The 16,859-nt window shown below is 31.3% G+C and overlaps 2 protein-coding genes across 2 annotated transcripts; one reads left to right on the forward strand and one right to left on the reverse strand.

Moving 5' to 3' along the window:
- Positions 1-2,923: 2,923 nt before the first annotated feature.
- LOC143067657 (NPC intracellular cholesterol transporter 2-like) lies at positions 2,924-10,032 on the reverse strand. The gene is made up of 4 exons (XM_076241090.1): positions 9,879-10,032; positions 6,469-6,582; positions 5,165-5,334; positions 2,924-3,134 (listed from the first exon to the last, which is right to left on the reverse strand). Exons 1-4 carry the CDS (start codon positions 9,958-9,960, stop codon positions 3,048-3,050), a joined length of 453 nt encoding a protein of 150 aa, XP_076097205.1. The 5' UTR covers positions 9,961-10,032; the 3' UTR covers positions 2,924-3,047.
- Positions 10,033-11,767: 1,735 nt separating this feature from the next.
- Positions 11,768-16,554, forward strand: LOC143067656 (NPC intracellular cholesterol transporter 2 homolog a-like). Its single transcript, XM_076241089.1, has 4 exons — positions 11,768-11,960; positions 12,582-12,689; positions 13,595-13,764; positions 16,202-16,554. Exons 1-4 carry the CDS (start codon positions 11,870-11,872, stop codon positions 16,286-16,288), a joined length of 456 nt encoding a protein of 151 aa, XP_076097204.1. The 5' UTR covers positions 11,768-11,869; the 3' UTR covers positions 16,289-16,554.
- The last annotated feature ends 305 nt before the right edge of the window (positions 16,555-16,859 follow it).

A 16,859-nucleotide genomic window follows, 5' to 3' on the forward strand; every position in this document is an offset into this window, starting at 1 on the left:
TACAGTATACATGATGCAATCCTTTCATTTAAAAATATTAAAATTTAGATTATAAAATTAAAAATTTTACTCTACCAGTGATCTCAGTTGTTTAAAATTTGAAATTTTTAATCTTAATAGTTTTAAATTTTATACTATTATTTATGTAAAAATTTAGCGTTTTTAACTTGGTTTTTGTTTAAATGATATTCGGTGTGCATTTGTAGAAATCTATCTCATTTTTGTTTTCTATTTCTAAGTAAGTCACCAACAGGTTATCTAGTAGTACACATGCGCGTATAAAGAATATAGTGTTTATTTTTATTTCTTGAATCTTGATGATACGACTTTTATCTTAAAATTATATTATCAACTTAAATATCGGAATTATTAACTTCAATATTTAAAAAAAATGAATGTTGCTGTTTTCAATTTTTAGCAGAAATTATGCTTTAATTTAACCAAGGACAAGTAAAAGGGCATATTTTGAATACTTTATCTAAGGCTTTATATGTTGATGTTTATACAAATCAGGATCTGATTAATGCTTTGTCACGTGTGTCGAATCAAACAAAAATAGTTTTCAAAACCTATATTTTATGAACCGTTTTCGAACAAATATGAAACGTAAGTTGTTGAAATATCATCATCCTAAACTATGAGTTGATTATTAACTAAAACGTGACAAGGATTATCATGATTATAACACCTTTCATTTCGTAAAAGGATTAAAATGTATTCTTATATATATATTCAGTGTGCATAAATTTATACTTATATTCCGTCTCGGGGTACATAAGTATATGATGCATAGACTAATGTGACCTACCGATCTGCATGAAAGGCAATGAAAAAACTTATTAATTTCAATTCAGACCGTGATGCTGTCTTTTCAGATAATTCAAAATCAGTGAAAATTCACATCCTTGATAACAATTTCTTTTATTTAGTTATACTTTCTATATCAATAGTTGCACTGAATGATCGGTGGTGCCTTTTTGAATAAGTGTCATAAAGTTATTCTCTAATGCTCGTGGAAATAGAAGTAGTGTGGAAATAAAAGATGAGTTAATCTCGATTTATCTCTAAAGATAAACTAGAATTAATTTATTAAAGTGGTTATAACTTGCCATAAAAATTTTAAGGATATTAAATTCGTCGTTTTGAGGAAATTATAAAGAACGTATATTATGGTAAAATTCACTCTAAGGCGAATTTGTCACAAACGGTTGTTCATAAAAAAAAACCATATACATGTATGTGTTTTGAATCTAAACGTATCGGTGAACCAATAACTCTTTTCATCTCCCATACAACATTTTAGTACGATACGTCCGTTTTATAATGCATATAAGCACTTATTTCTTGAAATATACATATAAAAATGTAAAAATATATCAAATTTAAAGATTGGTCGTAACGTGCTTATTTCTTTAAAAAATGCAAGTAGTGTAGTAGCATGGAGTGATTCCTGACCGTTTCTAGTACGCCTAGATTCTGTTGAGCGTAGTGATGTCCAAAAAAAATTGAAAAAAAGGAATCTAGCGGTTACATTTTTTTACGATGCATCGCCATGAAATAGAATCGTTTTCATAACAGCGTGGACAAGACCATTTTTTCATACGCTCACGTTATCAATTGACTGGGTCAGATTAGGTGATTGTTCGTCTGTAAATCCCACTTGTCATATCGTACGTGTTATAGAATTTAAACTGTGGGGTCTCCGAAGTTTCTGAACTCCTACATCAAATAATACGTATAACTAGCAGAGGACTAAATCTAGTGTGTTGATTTAAATGTTGAATATTAAACTTTATTTCTTTCTTTTCGTGCACCTGCATGTACTTTACTGTTGTATTCTGTTTAAATCTCCGACAAACTAAGTGAGCGTAAAATAGCTGTTATCGATAGTCGGTCAAAAACAAGTTAAAGATACTTTTACCAACATAAGTATTGCGCTTGTCCACGCTGTTATGAAAATTATTCAATAGAACTTAAGTGTTCTTTGGATTCGGAAAGTAAATCCACGGTACACTAATGATGTTTCTTCCGACTTGTTTCTAACAAACGAAACTACATGTCTGTGCCTTCATTATGTTGATAAAAACTTACTTTTGATTTTGTTAGTTTGTATGAACTTCTTTTTTTTTAATTTACCTTTGAGTTCAGTATTTTGTTGATACTTGTTTCGGAAAAACGAATCTACCTGTTTTTAGAATGTTACGTCTGGTTCGGAAAATTAGAAATGATATATTACTAGTATGTGAAATGTTTATCTAGGTATGAAATCAGGTTTCACCAAGTTTTTCATCAGAAAAATCCTGTACCTACTCAGGAATATGACAGTTGTTTTCCATGCTTTCCCTTGGTTGAAATGGTCTTTGTTTGATTTGTTAGTTTTTATGTACTTCTTTTAGTTTGGTATTTTGCGTATACTTGTTTCTTAAAAACGAATTACCACACTTGTACCTTTAATATTTTACGACTGGTTAGGAAAATTAGAAGTCTGATGTTGTTGGGAGATTTAGCTAGGTATGAAATCAGGTTTAATCGATTATTTTCTTCAGAAACTTCATATACCAAATCAGGAATATGACAGTCCATAACCACATGGCAAAATCAAATGACAAAACACATAAAAAACGAATGGACAAGAACTGTCATATTCCAGAATTGGTACAGGCATTTTTAAATGTAGAAAATGGTGAATTAAACCTGGTTTTAAAGCGCTAAACCTTTCACTTTGATGACAGTCTCATCAAATTCCGTTATATTTACAATGATGCGTGAACTAAACAGACATACTAAATAAAATAGTCAAAGTATGGGTACAGCATATTTTCCTTGTTAAATTTACCTAGGAGTTCAGTATTGTTTGGGGAGTTTTTATTCATCTTAGAACAAAGGATTGAACAACATGTTTCCGATAGACACAACAATTAAAACACGTTTATTGTTTTATTTCTACTCTAGGCATATTTAAGTTTTATTCAATTTAGAACAATACGTATGAGATATTGTTTATAAGTAAGACAATAATATGTTAGCAAGCAAAGCATTATTATAGACTAATCTGTTATTTCAGCAGGAACTTGGACACAAACAAGAAATTTGCCATCATCTGATGTCAATTCTACATCTACCACTAGGCGGAGCTGAAACAAAATAATATAAATAACTATTCACATGCTATTTGGTAGTTTGATATTAAATATCAACTCGATCAACTATTACAGAATATTCCTATTTAATAGGAATACATAATGAAATACACGTGATTTAAATAAAGGCAACAGTAGTATACCGCTGTTAAAAACTCATAAATTTATAGACAAAAAACAAAATCGGGGTAACAAACTAAAACTGAGGGAAACGCATTAAATATTAGAGGAGAACAACGACACAACATTAAAATGTAACACACACAGCAACGGACTAAGCATTAGACAACATCCGATGAGAATAACCAATATAACATCAAAACCAAATACATGAATTTGGGATAGAAAAGTACCGTGACACGTCTTATAGTAATGTGAATTCACACTCAAAAATAGGAGAAAACAAACGACACAACGGAAACACAACGTAAAAATGTTACACACACACAAACGAACTATGATATAACAATTGCCATTTTCCTGACTTGGTACAGGACATTTTTAAAGAAAAAAATGGTGGATTGAACCTGGTTTTGTGACATGCCAAACCTCACACTTCGATGGCATTGTTAAATATAACATCAAAATGACAACATAATAATACAGGACTACAATACAAATAAATAGCAGAACGTATTATGCATAGAAACACATTAATAATAGATAACAAAAGGCATCAGGTTTAAAATTCATTACGTCAAAAACGCGCCTCGTCCAAACAAGACTTACCAGTGACGCCCAGATATAAAAGTTCGAAAGTCAAAAAAAGGGGGACAAAGTTGTACTGCTCTGAGAATCAAAAGTTGAAAAAGGTTGTGCCAAATACGGCTAGGGTTTTTTGCTTGTGATAAGAACATCCTTATAACATTAACAATATCTCTCACAATATCTCTCAATAGTTCAATCTTTTGATGGCTTCATGCATCATTCGACAAAAATGGACAAGGAGTTTAAACACATAATGAAGGGGAATTTGTTAATGATTGTCCATTCATCCCTCCTTATTTACCATGATCCGTTAACTAACAAAATGTACATAATTTAGCAAATATGGCTTATTAATTAAATGAAATTGGCCTATGAAATAACTTTCATTACTCGCTTGTATACCTGAATAGATACTTAGATTTTGTTGTTGATCTAATGAGACAAACATTTTCTGACTGATATTAAAAGTATGTTCTTAAATATGTTCAATTTTAATGCACTGTCCCATAGTCTTCGTTTCTATCCAAAGAAAAAACCCTCAAGTGCATCGGTTTTAATTCGGTGTTGACATGAATATCAATTATGTGGTAATTTTATAAATTTCCTGTTTGCAAAAGTATGAATTTTTCGAAATACTAAGGATTTTCTTATCCCAGGCATATATCACCTTACACTTATTGGCACAACTTTTTGGAATTCTTAGTCCTCTATGCTATTCAACTTTGTACATGTTTGGCTTATTTTACTATTTTGATCTGAGCTTCACGGATGAGTCTTATGTACACGAAATGTGCGTCTGGCGTATTAGATTATAACCCTGGTTCCTTTGATAACTATTTGTTTGTTTCAGTATGCCATAAAGGTTGTTTCTAACACCAAATTTCAAATATATTTAATATGGGAGTATAAAGTATGAAGTTTTATTAAATTTTGAGGTACTCTCTTTCCAACTCTATATCAGAAAATGTGTTGTTTACAGAGAATGGCTCATAAAATGATAGCGAGAGAAAACTTAGCAAATGCGTTCACATTTAATTAAGATATCGTTTATGCCTATGTTACAAATGTGATTTTGCTTCAATATTCGATAATAAAAATATCGTTATTATTGTTAAGTTCTGAAAAAACAAAGAAAAGAATTATTCCTCAAGTATTTTTCGCCATTTTGAAGTTGGTATTATCTGTTTTTCTCAATGTTTTACTTTTAAAAAAATCCTTGTCCACCCCTCTGTCATTTTATCATGTTTTGATCAACTTCTCTAAATTATTACAAATCAATCCATTTACAGATGTACTAATCATAACTGCACCCTCACCTTTGGATATGCTGGTTGAACATAAACTACAGCTGTGAATGTTGTTGCTTGTCCCTGAGTAATAGGACAAGTTATGTCGCTTTTACAAGCATCTACCTTTGTTTGAAAAGGCGTTTTTATTCCAGCAATTATGCCGTAAAGATTTAATGTTGCTCCTTTTGAGGCTTCGGCTGAAAAGATAATTTAAACTTAAGTATACATTAACACCGACGATAATTTTTTATGATTAAGCATACCATTACTTTAATAACCAATCTGTCCACGAAAATTTGCATACTGCTTGTGCAGAAGGAAAATAAAAACATACAATGATGTATGTATACTATTATATTACACGCCAAGATACATGTGTCTTACTAAAGGATAATTAGTGTTTGCGCATTTCGAACACAGTTTGTCGTAATTTTAAACATTTAATTCAGTGCTTCATTACAAACCAGGTTTATAAGATTCTTGTAGGCATGAATTATACTTTGATTTTCATGTTTTTAATATAACATTCCAATTTTCACTAGGTATAAATATACTCCCTATTTGAACAAATGTGTGTGGAAGTGACAGTACGTCTTTCGTTTCATTGGAAAAGACAGAATTAATGGGATCCCCAATTATAATTATTAAAGATATTTATATTACATTTTGAAGGCTATTTTGCCCAAATTATACTTTGCAATGACAGAAGCAAATAAAATTGGAAAAACATGTGCAGGACATCGAAACTATAAAATGAGCTAATTTGGTGTTGTTTTTTTTTTCTTTAAATAAAACAAAACGAGCAACGTACATATAGATTTGTTAGAAATGTGATTTACGTCATGCCATATTCTCCCGTTATGTGCAAACAACCCTTTTAACTTCTTTATTTAATAAAATATTATCATAAAACAAAAATCATAAAAAAGAAAAAGAGATAAGCCGTATATGTAAGATCATGTAAGCATTTGATAGCATTCATATGTCTATTGGAGATTACAAAGAATTTTCAGATGGTATATTCCTAAACTAATTTGGACTAATAAATTTGTTGTTGTTGTTGTTGTTGTAGTAAGCCTTTGTTGACATTTAAGAATGTACCGAGTTGCTATGTGTATCAATTAATATGTGTGTAATAATCAGTAACAATACATATTTTTCCTACATGTCAGTAAACGTTTATTTTTCTAATTTTTTTCTTTCTAGGAATTCATTTTCATGAATGCAGTTCTGGAAGAAGTCTTTTTCCACGTGAGAATACAATTAAAATTAATTTATAAAACTATAAACATATTTATAAACTTTGCATTAGATTAAATTTTAAAACTTACTTGGTGTCAGTTTAACAACCAACGTTACATTTGCTCCCCTCTTAAACGGACATGGAACTGTATTTTGAGGACAATCTGAAACATCTACACTTGCAAGGGTACCTGCATTTGTTCCTAAACAAACATAAAGGTTTCATTACGTCTAACCTCCTTAAACTTAAATGTATGTTTTCTGTTTTAAAGTTTATTGAAAGCCCTGATTCCTTTCTCGCAGTGACGTAGCCAGGGTTGAAATGATGTGGATGCCTTCGCCGAGCGGAGCGAGGCGAATTTTTTTTTGGACTATTTTATGCAGAAAATTATATTTTTTTCAGACATTGTTCCTGTAGGCACATTTGCTCCCATAGAATCCGACACTGGTTATATAGATTTTTGTTTAATTTTAAAATACCCACCAATTCATATAATTATATTTCAAACATAATTCTAATGTTTTCTAGAAATTCTCGAAACTTAATGAAATTCATAATTTATTTATTTGATGAAAAAGTTTCCCACCAATCTTATAATAATATTTGACATCTCATAAATGGCCCTATCAAAGCGGCACTTCTGTATAAAGGAACTGAAGTGATCCCCTTTTCTAGCATTTCTCAAAAAACGGCCCTATCACAGCGGCACTTCGGAATATAGGAACTGAAGTGACCCCATTAACGCGTCGCAGGGGACATCATCGAAATACCTGGTGTCAGTCCATCCGGTCTTGTTTGCACTCTCATGTGTACAATTCTTGCCAGATTTTTATAACATCAGCAATGACAATTTCGAAAATAAGTCCTAAGCTTTGACCTTTTGAAATAAAAATTAAAATGGAAATCCCATTGCATTTTCTCTAAAGCTTTTATTTCTCCATTATAAAAATAAAAGGAAAAGGAAAAACATTAATTTTTATTAGTTATTGCTCTTGTTCATTGGTTACATAAAATATGTGCAATGCAGGGGACATAGGAACTTTGTTCTTTTATTGAAAATAAAATTAATATGTGGACCTAGATAGGAACTGGAATTTTCTGATAAGCCTAGGAATGATCACAATCTATTACAGATTAGTTTTTTTTCACGTCGTCGTTCATTTCACAGGAAACGATATCAGGATATGGTGGTTTAGTTGTCAGTTATGTTGTTAGTCAGTTGTAGAAGCTATCGCTCCGCTAGGCTCAATTTCAGATGAAACATGTCTGAGGATATGTGCATCATTTTCTGCACTTGCCGTAGCCGACGACGTACGAAAAAAATCGAGAACACTTTTCTGCGATATCTTGTTTTATTACATGAACTAAATTATCCTTAATAAAAGACCACCCATACTTCATCGGAAATAACTGGATGCTATCCTCATATCCTAACCTTTGTTACATACGGATACCTCCGAGTTTAACTGCTGCGAACATATCTTTATTTATATTTTTTTCCTGTCAAAATGATGTGGATGCTTGAGCATCTGAGCATACATGCAAGCTACGCCACTGTCTCGGATTTGGCTATACTTTTTGGACCTTTTGAATTATAGCTCTTCATCTTTTATATAAGCTTTGGATTTCAAATATTTTGGCCACGAGAATCACAGAAGAGACATGAATTGTCGAAATGCGCATCTGGTGTAGGAAATTTGGTATCGCTAATGTTATTACTACCACTGGGTCGATGCCTCTGCTGGCGGACTGTTAGTCCCCGAGGATATCACCAGCCCAATAGCCAGTTCTTCGGTACTGGCATAAAAATATGGATTTTTTTGTGTTATTAAAATTTGCTGTTACAAAATATTACAAATTATTATAAATACAGGAATGGATCTCCCTCATGCAAAGCTCTGATTCCTTTCACGGATTTGGATATACTTTTTGAACCTTTTGGATTATAACTCTTCATCTTTTACATAAGCATTGGATTTTAAATATCTTGGCCACGAGCATAACTGAAGAGACATGTATTGTCGAAATGCGCATCTGGTACAGGAAATTTGGTACCGTTAATGTTATTACTACCACTAGGTCGATGCCTCTGCTGGTGGACTGTTAGTCCCCGAGGGTATCACCAGCCCAGTAGCCAGTAATTCGGTACTGGCATGGAAATACGGATTTTTTTTGTGTTATTAAAATTTGCTGTTACAAAATGTAAGACACTATTATAAATTAAGGAATGTATCTCCCTCATGCAAATCTCTGATTCCTTTCACAGATTTGGCTAAACTTTTTGAACCATTTGGATTATATAGCTATTAATCTTTTATATAAGCTTTGGATTTCAAATATTTTGGCCATGAGCATAACTGAAGAGACATGTATTGTCGAAATGCGCATCTGGTGCAGGATATTTGGTACTGTTAGTGTTATTACTACCACTGGGTCGATGCCTCTGCCGGTGAACTGTTAGTCCCCGAGGGTATCACCAGCCCAGTAGCTAGTACTTCGGTACTAACATGGAAATACGGATTTTTTTGTGTTATTAAAATTTGCTGTTACAAAATGTAGAAACTTTTATAAATTAAGGAATGTATCTCTTTCATGCAAAGTTCTGATTCCTTTCACGGATTTGGCCATACTTTTTGGACCTTTTGGATTATAGCTCTTCATCTTTTATTTAAGCTTTGGATATCAAATATTTTGGCCACGAGCATCACTGAAGAGACATGTCTTGTCGAAATGCGTATCTGGTGCAGGAAATTTGGTACCGTTAATGTTATTATTGAGTTGATTATTATCAGAAATTCTTTATAACAATCGTCTGCTTTATAGAAATTGTGCTTTGGCGAATCCAAAGGACAACACTGCATGATGTCAATCCTTATATGCAATAATCACATCAGACAAGGGATTAAATTTTTCAAATTAACATAGGACACCGGTATTTATAGTAGCAGAATAGAAAACTACTTAGACTAAAGTGGCATGAATCAATAGGTCTCAAATATTTCACTCTTTGAATGAGTCTTGTGCTATCTCTAACGTACAAAAACCTTCCGATAACCTTTCAGGTGTCCTTTAATGACCTGATGAAGAAAGATTTTTTTCTGCCGCTATCTAATATACGGTTCGACAACAGTTAAATAATCTGCCTGAAGCATTTGGCATATCCTTTAGCATTTTCTAAAATAATGAATTTGTCGTAAAGTTGAAAAATTGTAATCGTCCATTATATTCACGAAATCATTCACTGGACGTTACAGGTGTTACAAACAACCAATTAATAAATTATTTAATTATAGAATTATACCTCTTTATTCAGCTTAGCAAAAGCATTTTACTCTTGAACATTGGCCTCTAACGTTGAAATACTTCTTAATTAAGAAGCAGTTAAGCAATTGTAATGTGCTTGAGTTATTCAACTCATTTACTTGATTGCTTTGCTGAATTAACATGTGCACGAAACAAAAATGACATAAAAAGGGTTCCAAACAAAAATGAACCTACCACAATCTTTGAAGACTGTTGCAGAGACTAACTGCAGTACTACAAAACACAAAATAACAACCACAATTTTAAGGGACATCATGACGATCTACTGGTCACACGAGAAAGGAAGAAGAAAGATAAGAGTAATTACTACTAACCTTATCTATGTTGTTCATGCCATTGCGAAATATTGTCACATGGAACCAGATCAAAAATGGTACGGTCACTATTTGACACGTACATAATAGCATTCCTCGGCTGAAAATCACCTCATATTGGAATACGTGTAACTGTAAAATATCCTACTGGAACTTTCATAAAAATGTATACAAACTGAAAGTTTTACAGGGTTGAGAATATAAATTATGAATACACAAATTTGATAACATATCACGCCATTATTTCCTCGTTTCTTTTTCTGATCACACCATATCTTATCTATAACTTACAATTGTATTATCTTATTTGATTAAGACACCAAAGACGAACGAAAACCTATTTTTGAAATATGCGGCGTTTATTTTGTTATCATCTAGGTTTATGAACTTATGAGTTGTTTTATGGTAACGAGTGTAATTTTTTATGAAAGAAAACAAATACTTGTATAAAAAAAAACTAAGGAATTCAGTTTAGAATGCATCCAGTCGGTTATCAATTACACTACATTATGAAAATAAGGAAATTTAGTATAATTGTCAATGAGACAACTATTTACCAAGTTCAAATGAAGTTGATGTAAGCAATTATAGGCATCCGTACTGCCTTCAGCATTGTATACTTTCGATGAAATTACCTTCGACAACTGAAATGACGATACTGCCGTCAATCGACTGAGTTATGGCGATATCATAGTTTCAGACATCAGAATTGTATACTTATATCTAGCCGTAACATTCGACAGTGAAAAGACATTTGCTTCGTTTTGGTTATTAAGCGTCCTGATAAACGGAATGATGGTTAATTGTTAAATAATATCCATTCATGTAAAAACTTTAATCCATTCGTGGATAAAATGGTCAAGATGAATCATTTTCGTAAAGAAATCCGTAATACAACATGCATCAATTGACATCAGAAAATTCCTAAACGCAATATCCCCTCTAAAACTTCTATTGACAAAAAATGATTTGGTTATAGTATACAGAAAATAATTGCAACCCCTCACCGTGTATTTATCTGTATACATTTCCAAATTTTAAGCTATTGCAGACTTTATGATAACACGCGTGTTTATTTATTTTTTTTTTTTTTGCAAGTCCAGAATACTGACTGACTATTTCATTAACGGTCAACCTATGCTAAAATATCATGATTCACAATTGAAAAACCTGTGATGTTTTATATTATCACCATTATTTTATTTTGTCTTTTAGTTTTCACATGTACATCTATCTTAACTATGTGTTTTAAAAATTGAATGAGTAAATATTTCGAGTGTCTTTTTTTTTCATTTGATATGCATTTATAATTCTTTTAAACCAGATATGAACGATATCCACCAAGCTTTCTACATGGGCTACACAGCTACTTTTTGCAAAGGTACTATTTCTGTACCAGAAATCTGTAGTACTGAGAATCTACTTTTAATATTTTCTGTATTTTACCGTACTTGATCTGTACTTGAAATTTAAGTACTACAGATTTTTGGTTGCACGCTTACATTTTCAGCATTTAGAAAGTTTGTCAATTTCAAATCTCATAAAATTATGATGTCCAAACATGGAATACTATGATCATTGCTAGAATTATTTATGTACCAATATTTTAAGTACTACAGATTTTAAGTACAAAAAGAGTACCTATGCAAAAGTAGCTGTGTACTTGACGAACAATATTAAAAGTAAAGACACATAAATTAACCTATCATTTATATCGCCTGATGGTTCAATCTATCGGGACTTGTAATCTCGTAATTTGATTCGACTAGTGAATGTCCAAAGACTAATTTTTAATACTTGAAAAGTATATAAATTAATTTTGTGGCTATTTTCTTGTAATGATTTGTAAAGATGGCATCGATCTTGCGTGTGTTTCTGCATGTATGGTCTATACTAGCACAATTTATATTTGGTGCAGTTGGAACTGAATTCAAGGACTGTGGTATGTTTATTCCTCACTCTTGTATTACATTATTTTTGCAATATACGTAATATTCGTTTTAATGGTGACATTGCTTTACAAGGTTCAATAATAACTACTAAGATAGATCTGAATACCTTTCGAGTTGCATTCAAATAAATTTTTATTTATGACATCTTTTTTTTTTTTTAATTCAGAAAAGCTTTCGATTCATTACGCCTTACTGTACATCCTACTTATGAGAATGTTGACAAATAATGAAATAAATTTGAAATGTTATGGGGGTAATTCAATCTGTACATTAGTTTAAACATATCTTATTTGCTGAATTAAGGCAAAATGGATTAGATACAAGTAAATCATACTTATGAAGTCTTCTCCATAATTCAATATAAAGTTACAATAACAGTATAATATAATGGACATGCATATAAAGCAAACAGTTTATAGAATATAATACTAGTTTTCATAGGTAAAAAGAGGAGAGAGAGAAAAAAGAGAAAAAGAAAGTTTGAAAAGTCATACAATTCTGTGACGATGACGTGTGTATTGATGATGACGATGATGTTCCGTGCCAGTAACGATAACGATCTGTATATTATTGTCATGTATTAACTTGTGCATTGTAATATTATTTTAAAGGATCGAGTGCAGCCATAATAAGTACTTTTGAAGTGTCTGGTTGTCCTAAAGGCCCATGTCTCTTTAAAAGGAATACAAATGTAACACTGACTGTTCAACTGACACCAAGTAAGTATTCTTTTATTCATTTCATCAGTTTTGTGAATCATTATACAAATGTGAATGTCGGTTAAACTGTTCAACTCGAATAATTATACGTCGTCCAGCTAAGCGGCCTATAGCCTATCAAGGCAATGTAGCAGTCGTAGATCGGCAGAATATAACGACTGACACCATTCGGGTTAGACACTGTTTGGATTAAAAAGAACAACCTGACCATAAGTTTTACTTACGCCATTTGTACTTTCAATTTCTTACATCATGGAAAAAGAGAAATTGTATTACATTAGTATAAACATTAGAAACTTAAACTAGTAACACATGTACGCAACGTACTATCATATACACCAAAATATGATTAAAAAAACGATGAAGCATTTGTTAAACTTGACAGTCAGCTATTCTACAATAAATACACTCAAAGTAAGTATTTAAGGAGTAAATTCTGTAAAAAAAAATCTCCATTGGCTTAAATGCATTTCTCTGTCTTGTATTAAATGTGTACCTGGTTGACCTACATGTATATATTCATTAAAGTAGATATGTAGCCCAATCTTTTGAAACAATAAAAATATTGATTGATTGTTGGTTGCTTTACGCCGCATTAGCACAAAAAGGCTATATCGCGGCGAGTACAATAAAAATATGATTCTTGGTCATTTCCATTCTAATGGATATATTTTCAAATATATTATAATCTTTTTAATGAATAAATCTGGCTATTATGTTCGAATCATTTTAACAGAGTTGTTCCACATGTCTCTTTATACATTGTTTGCTTTTCAAACATTCAGCTCGAAAGTACAAATTCGTTATACAAAAGATTGATCATTGATAAAAAGTACTTCTTGAGAAATTTGATTAAAATGGACGACAATGTTTGATAACAAATCGATTTATGCTTTTTTTTTCAGATGACAATATCAAAAGTGCCACTACAAGTATCTATGGATATATTGGTTCAATTAAAACGCCTTTCATACTAAACAAGGATGCATGCGTTAATAGTATAAAATGTCCCATTGAAGAAGGAGTATTGACAACTTTTACAGATACCATTTATGTTGAATCAGCGTATCCTAAGGTCAGTTATATTTTTGAAATCTCAAGTATTATTTCTTATCAAAGTTAATGACTTTTCAAGTAGAATGAATTTGATTCGACATATTGTTGTAAAGTACGGAAGCGTATTAGGGACATAGAAAAAATAAAATTGGCAGTGAACTTTTTTTTCTAAGTCGAAATTTTGACTTTTCAAATCTCGAAATTTTGACTTTAACTTGAAATTTTGACTTTTCAAATCCCGAAATTTTGACTTAAACTTGAAATTTTGACTTTCTAAAATCTTGAAATTTCGACTTTTCAAAAAGTCGAAATTTTGACTTTTTTAAACTCGAAATTTCAACATATAAAAATTCAAAATTTCCACTTTAAACTCGAAATTTTGACTTTTTTAAAACTCGAAATGTCGACCTATCTTTAAACTCGAAATTTCGACTTATCTAAAACTCGAAATTTCAACTTATTTTAAACTCAAAATTTTGACTTTTTTAAAACTCGAAATTTCGACTTATTCTAAACTCGAAATTTCAACTTATTTTAAACTCAAAATTTCGACTTAATTAAAACTCGAAATTTCGACTTATTTTAAACTCGAAATTTCAACTTATTTTAAACTCAAAATTTCGACTTTTTTAAAACTCGAAATTTCGACTTATTTTAAACTCGAAATTTCAACTTATTTTTAATAAACACAAAATTTCGACTTTTTTTTTTAAATCGAAATTTCGACTTTGATTTCAAAATTTCGACTGTTGAAATCTCGAAATTTTTACTTTTTCTAAGTACTCTTAAAACTTTGATGTTAGTATTCAAACAGTTATTTTAGAAGGAGTAGACATGGATGCAAATTATTAAAGCGTCATTTACTTATTTTGGAAATTTATATTCAGAAACTGGTTTTGTTCTTAAGATATGGATTAGCATTTAATATTAAAGAAACCATTCGTAAAGAACATGCATGTTGACAGAATTCCCCCCTCCCCTCCACCCCCCCCCCCCCCCATATTCCATGTTTTAGTTTCCACGACACTGTCATAGGATCGTCAGACCTGAGGACATTTAGCATCACAGTTGCAAAGGCCTGTTTGGTATACCAATAGCAAGTCACTGACTTTGCCTTGTTTAAACAATGGTAAATCAAGTAGCCCAAAATGCCATGCATATTCAGAACGACCAATGAGCTGCCCCAGTTTTCTAGTTTTGGAAGTTTGCATTCTTATAACACAACTATTAACCCTTGTCTTTATATATTAGACTGTTGAATAAAAGTATGTCGTAATATAGGTGTGTCGGAATAGCGGGGTTACTTGATACACATATCTGAAGTCCAGACTTGAAATATGTATTTGAACGTGAAACATATTTTATTTATTCTTTGGCAAGAACAAGATTTTCTATCTAAAATAACCTCTTTAAAATGTTTTAGTTTATTAAAATATGCTTATGAATCTTTTGTGGATAGTTGTCTCATTGGCAATCATACCACATCTTCTTTTTTATATTATGAAGTTTATGATGTAAATGACTCTCCGCCTCGTTGATATAAATGACTGTGAATGTGGTAATCGCAAACGTATAAATACTGAGGAAAAGTCGAAATTTTAAGTTTTAAAAAAGTCGAAATTTTGAGTTAAAAAGAAGTCGAAATTTCGAGTTTAGAAAAAGTCGAAATTTCGAGTTTAGAAAAAGTCGAAATTTCGAGTTTAGAAAAAGTCGAAATTTCGAGTTTAGAAAAAGTCGAAATTTCGAGTTTAAAAAAAGTCGAAATTTAGACTTTAAAAGAAGTCGAAATTTTGAGTTTAAAAGAAGTCAAAATTTCGAGTTTAGAAAAAGTCGAAATTTCAAGTTTTAAAAAAGGTCGAAATTTCAAGATTTTAGAAAGTCAAAATTTCAAGATAAGAAAAGTTAAAATTTCGAGTTGAAGTCGAAATTTTGAGATTTGAAATGTCAAAATATCGACTTTGAAAAAAAAGTTCACTGCCAATTTTATTTTTTCTATGTCCCTAATACGCTTCCGTAGTAAAGGGTGGCTGGGTGTAAAAACTTTGGTCGCGTTTATCTTCTTCACACCGACCAAAAAAAAGCTTGTCACGGTTAGACGTCGGCATGTTACAAGGCAATCTTTCTGCCCCCATCCAAAATGCCGTTGTATTTTAAGTGACAGCTCAAATTTTTCTCTATTCATCTGAGTCTTCCGACCTTGAAAAACATATGTATTGTATTAAGTGTATCCCCTTACTGTCCTGAATATACATGAAATTTGTAACTGGATGTTAAGCAAGCAATGTTCAATCAAGAAAGTAAAAATATTGGCACCTGACAAAATATAAAACTACAGTTTATGATCAGTACATCTTCAACTGTATTTATTCGAACGCAAAGTGATGAGTTTTCAGTTCTAATGAGTTTCTTGTTTTGTTTTTGTCAAATATAGTTTTTTATCGATATTTTTTTTTCAGCTGCGTTTAGTTGCAGATTTAGAAGTGAAAACGGATGATGGAAAATTGTTGATCTGTACCGAATTTCCAGCTGAAATAACGGACTAATAACATTTATTTATTTATTTTAACCATTTTACACAATTAATGTAGAACAGATTACAATGTACCAATTTTACTATGGTATATTTACAGTGATATATTGTCTTGGAATAAAATATGTTTAGAAATACACTACCTCTTCATGATGCATAATTAAACCAAAGTAAAGAGACATCTAAGACCATGATATAGACTACCCGATTTCAAGTCAATTCTGGTATATAATTTTGTTTTATTAAATACACAATATATTGTAGCTTATCATTTCTGAATGTGACATCTTTATTGTAATTTAAACTTGAGGCTCTTCTGTGTCGCTCGCCTGCATCTTTTACTCTGGTCACTTCTTGGTATTTTGAGTAATGCGTTTGAAAAAAAACACGTCTTGCGAAAAAAAAATGTGAACAAATACCTATCATATGCTAAAGTTGTTAGTATAAAACCTACCATCAATAGTTCCAACATATTGTCATTTTGTAATTGACAGAATTTTGAATTAAAGACTGAAATCTTTCAAATTTTCACAGATTTGCGAAGTTGGCATATTCCCTTAGTGTAGAAAAGTATGCGATAGCGA

Source organism: Mytilus galloprovincialis, chromosome 3 (genome assembly GCF_965363235.1).
Source record: "Mytilus galloprovincialis chromosome 3, xbMytGall1.hap1.1, whole genome shotgun sequence".
Classification (NCBI taxonomy): domain Eukaryota; kingdom Metazoa; phylum Mollusca; class Bivalvia; order Mytilida; family Mytilidae; genus Mytilus; species Mytilus galloprovincialis.

Coding starts and splice junctions, on each gene's coding strand:
- LOC143067657 (XM_076241090.1), bottom strand. CDS start 9,960: ATGATGTCCCTTAAAATTGTGGTTGTTATTTTGTGTTTTGTAGTACTG. Junction 6,583..9,878: donor AACAGTCTTCAAAGATTGTG/GTAGGTTCATTT, acceptor ATGTTTGTTTAG/GAACAAATGCAGGTACCCTT. Junction 3,135..5,164: donor TTCAACCAGCATATCCAAAG/GTGAGGGTGCAG, acceptor ATTTTGTTTCAG/CTCCGCCTAGTGGTAGATGT.
- LOC143067656 (XM_076241089.1), top strand. CDS start 11,870: ATGGCATCGATCTTGCGTGTGTTTCTGCATGTATGGTCTATACTAGCA. Junction 11,961..12,581: donor AACTGAATTCAAGGACTGTG/GTATGTTTATTC, acceptor ATTATTTTAAAG/GATCGAGTGCAGCCATAATA. Junction 12,690..13,594: donor GACTGTTCAACTGACACCAA/GTAAGTATTCTT, acceptor TTTTTTTTTCAG/ATGACAATATCAAAAGTGCC.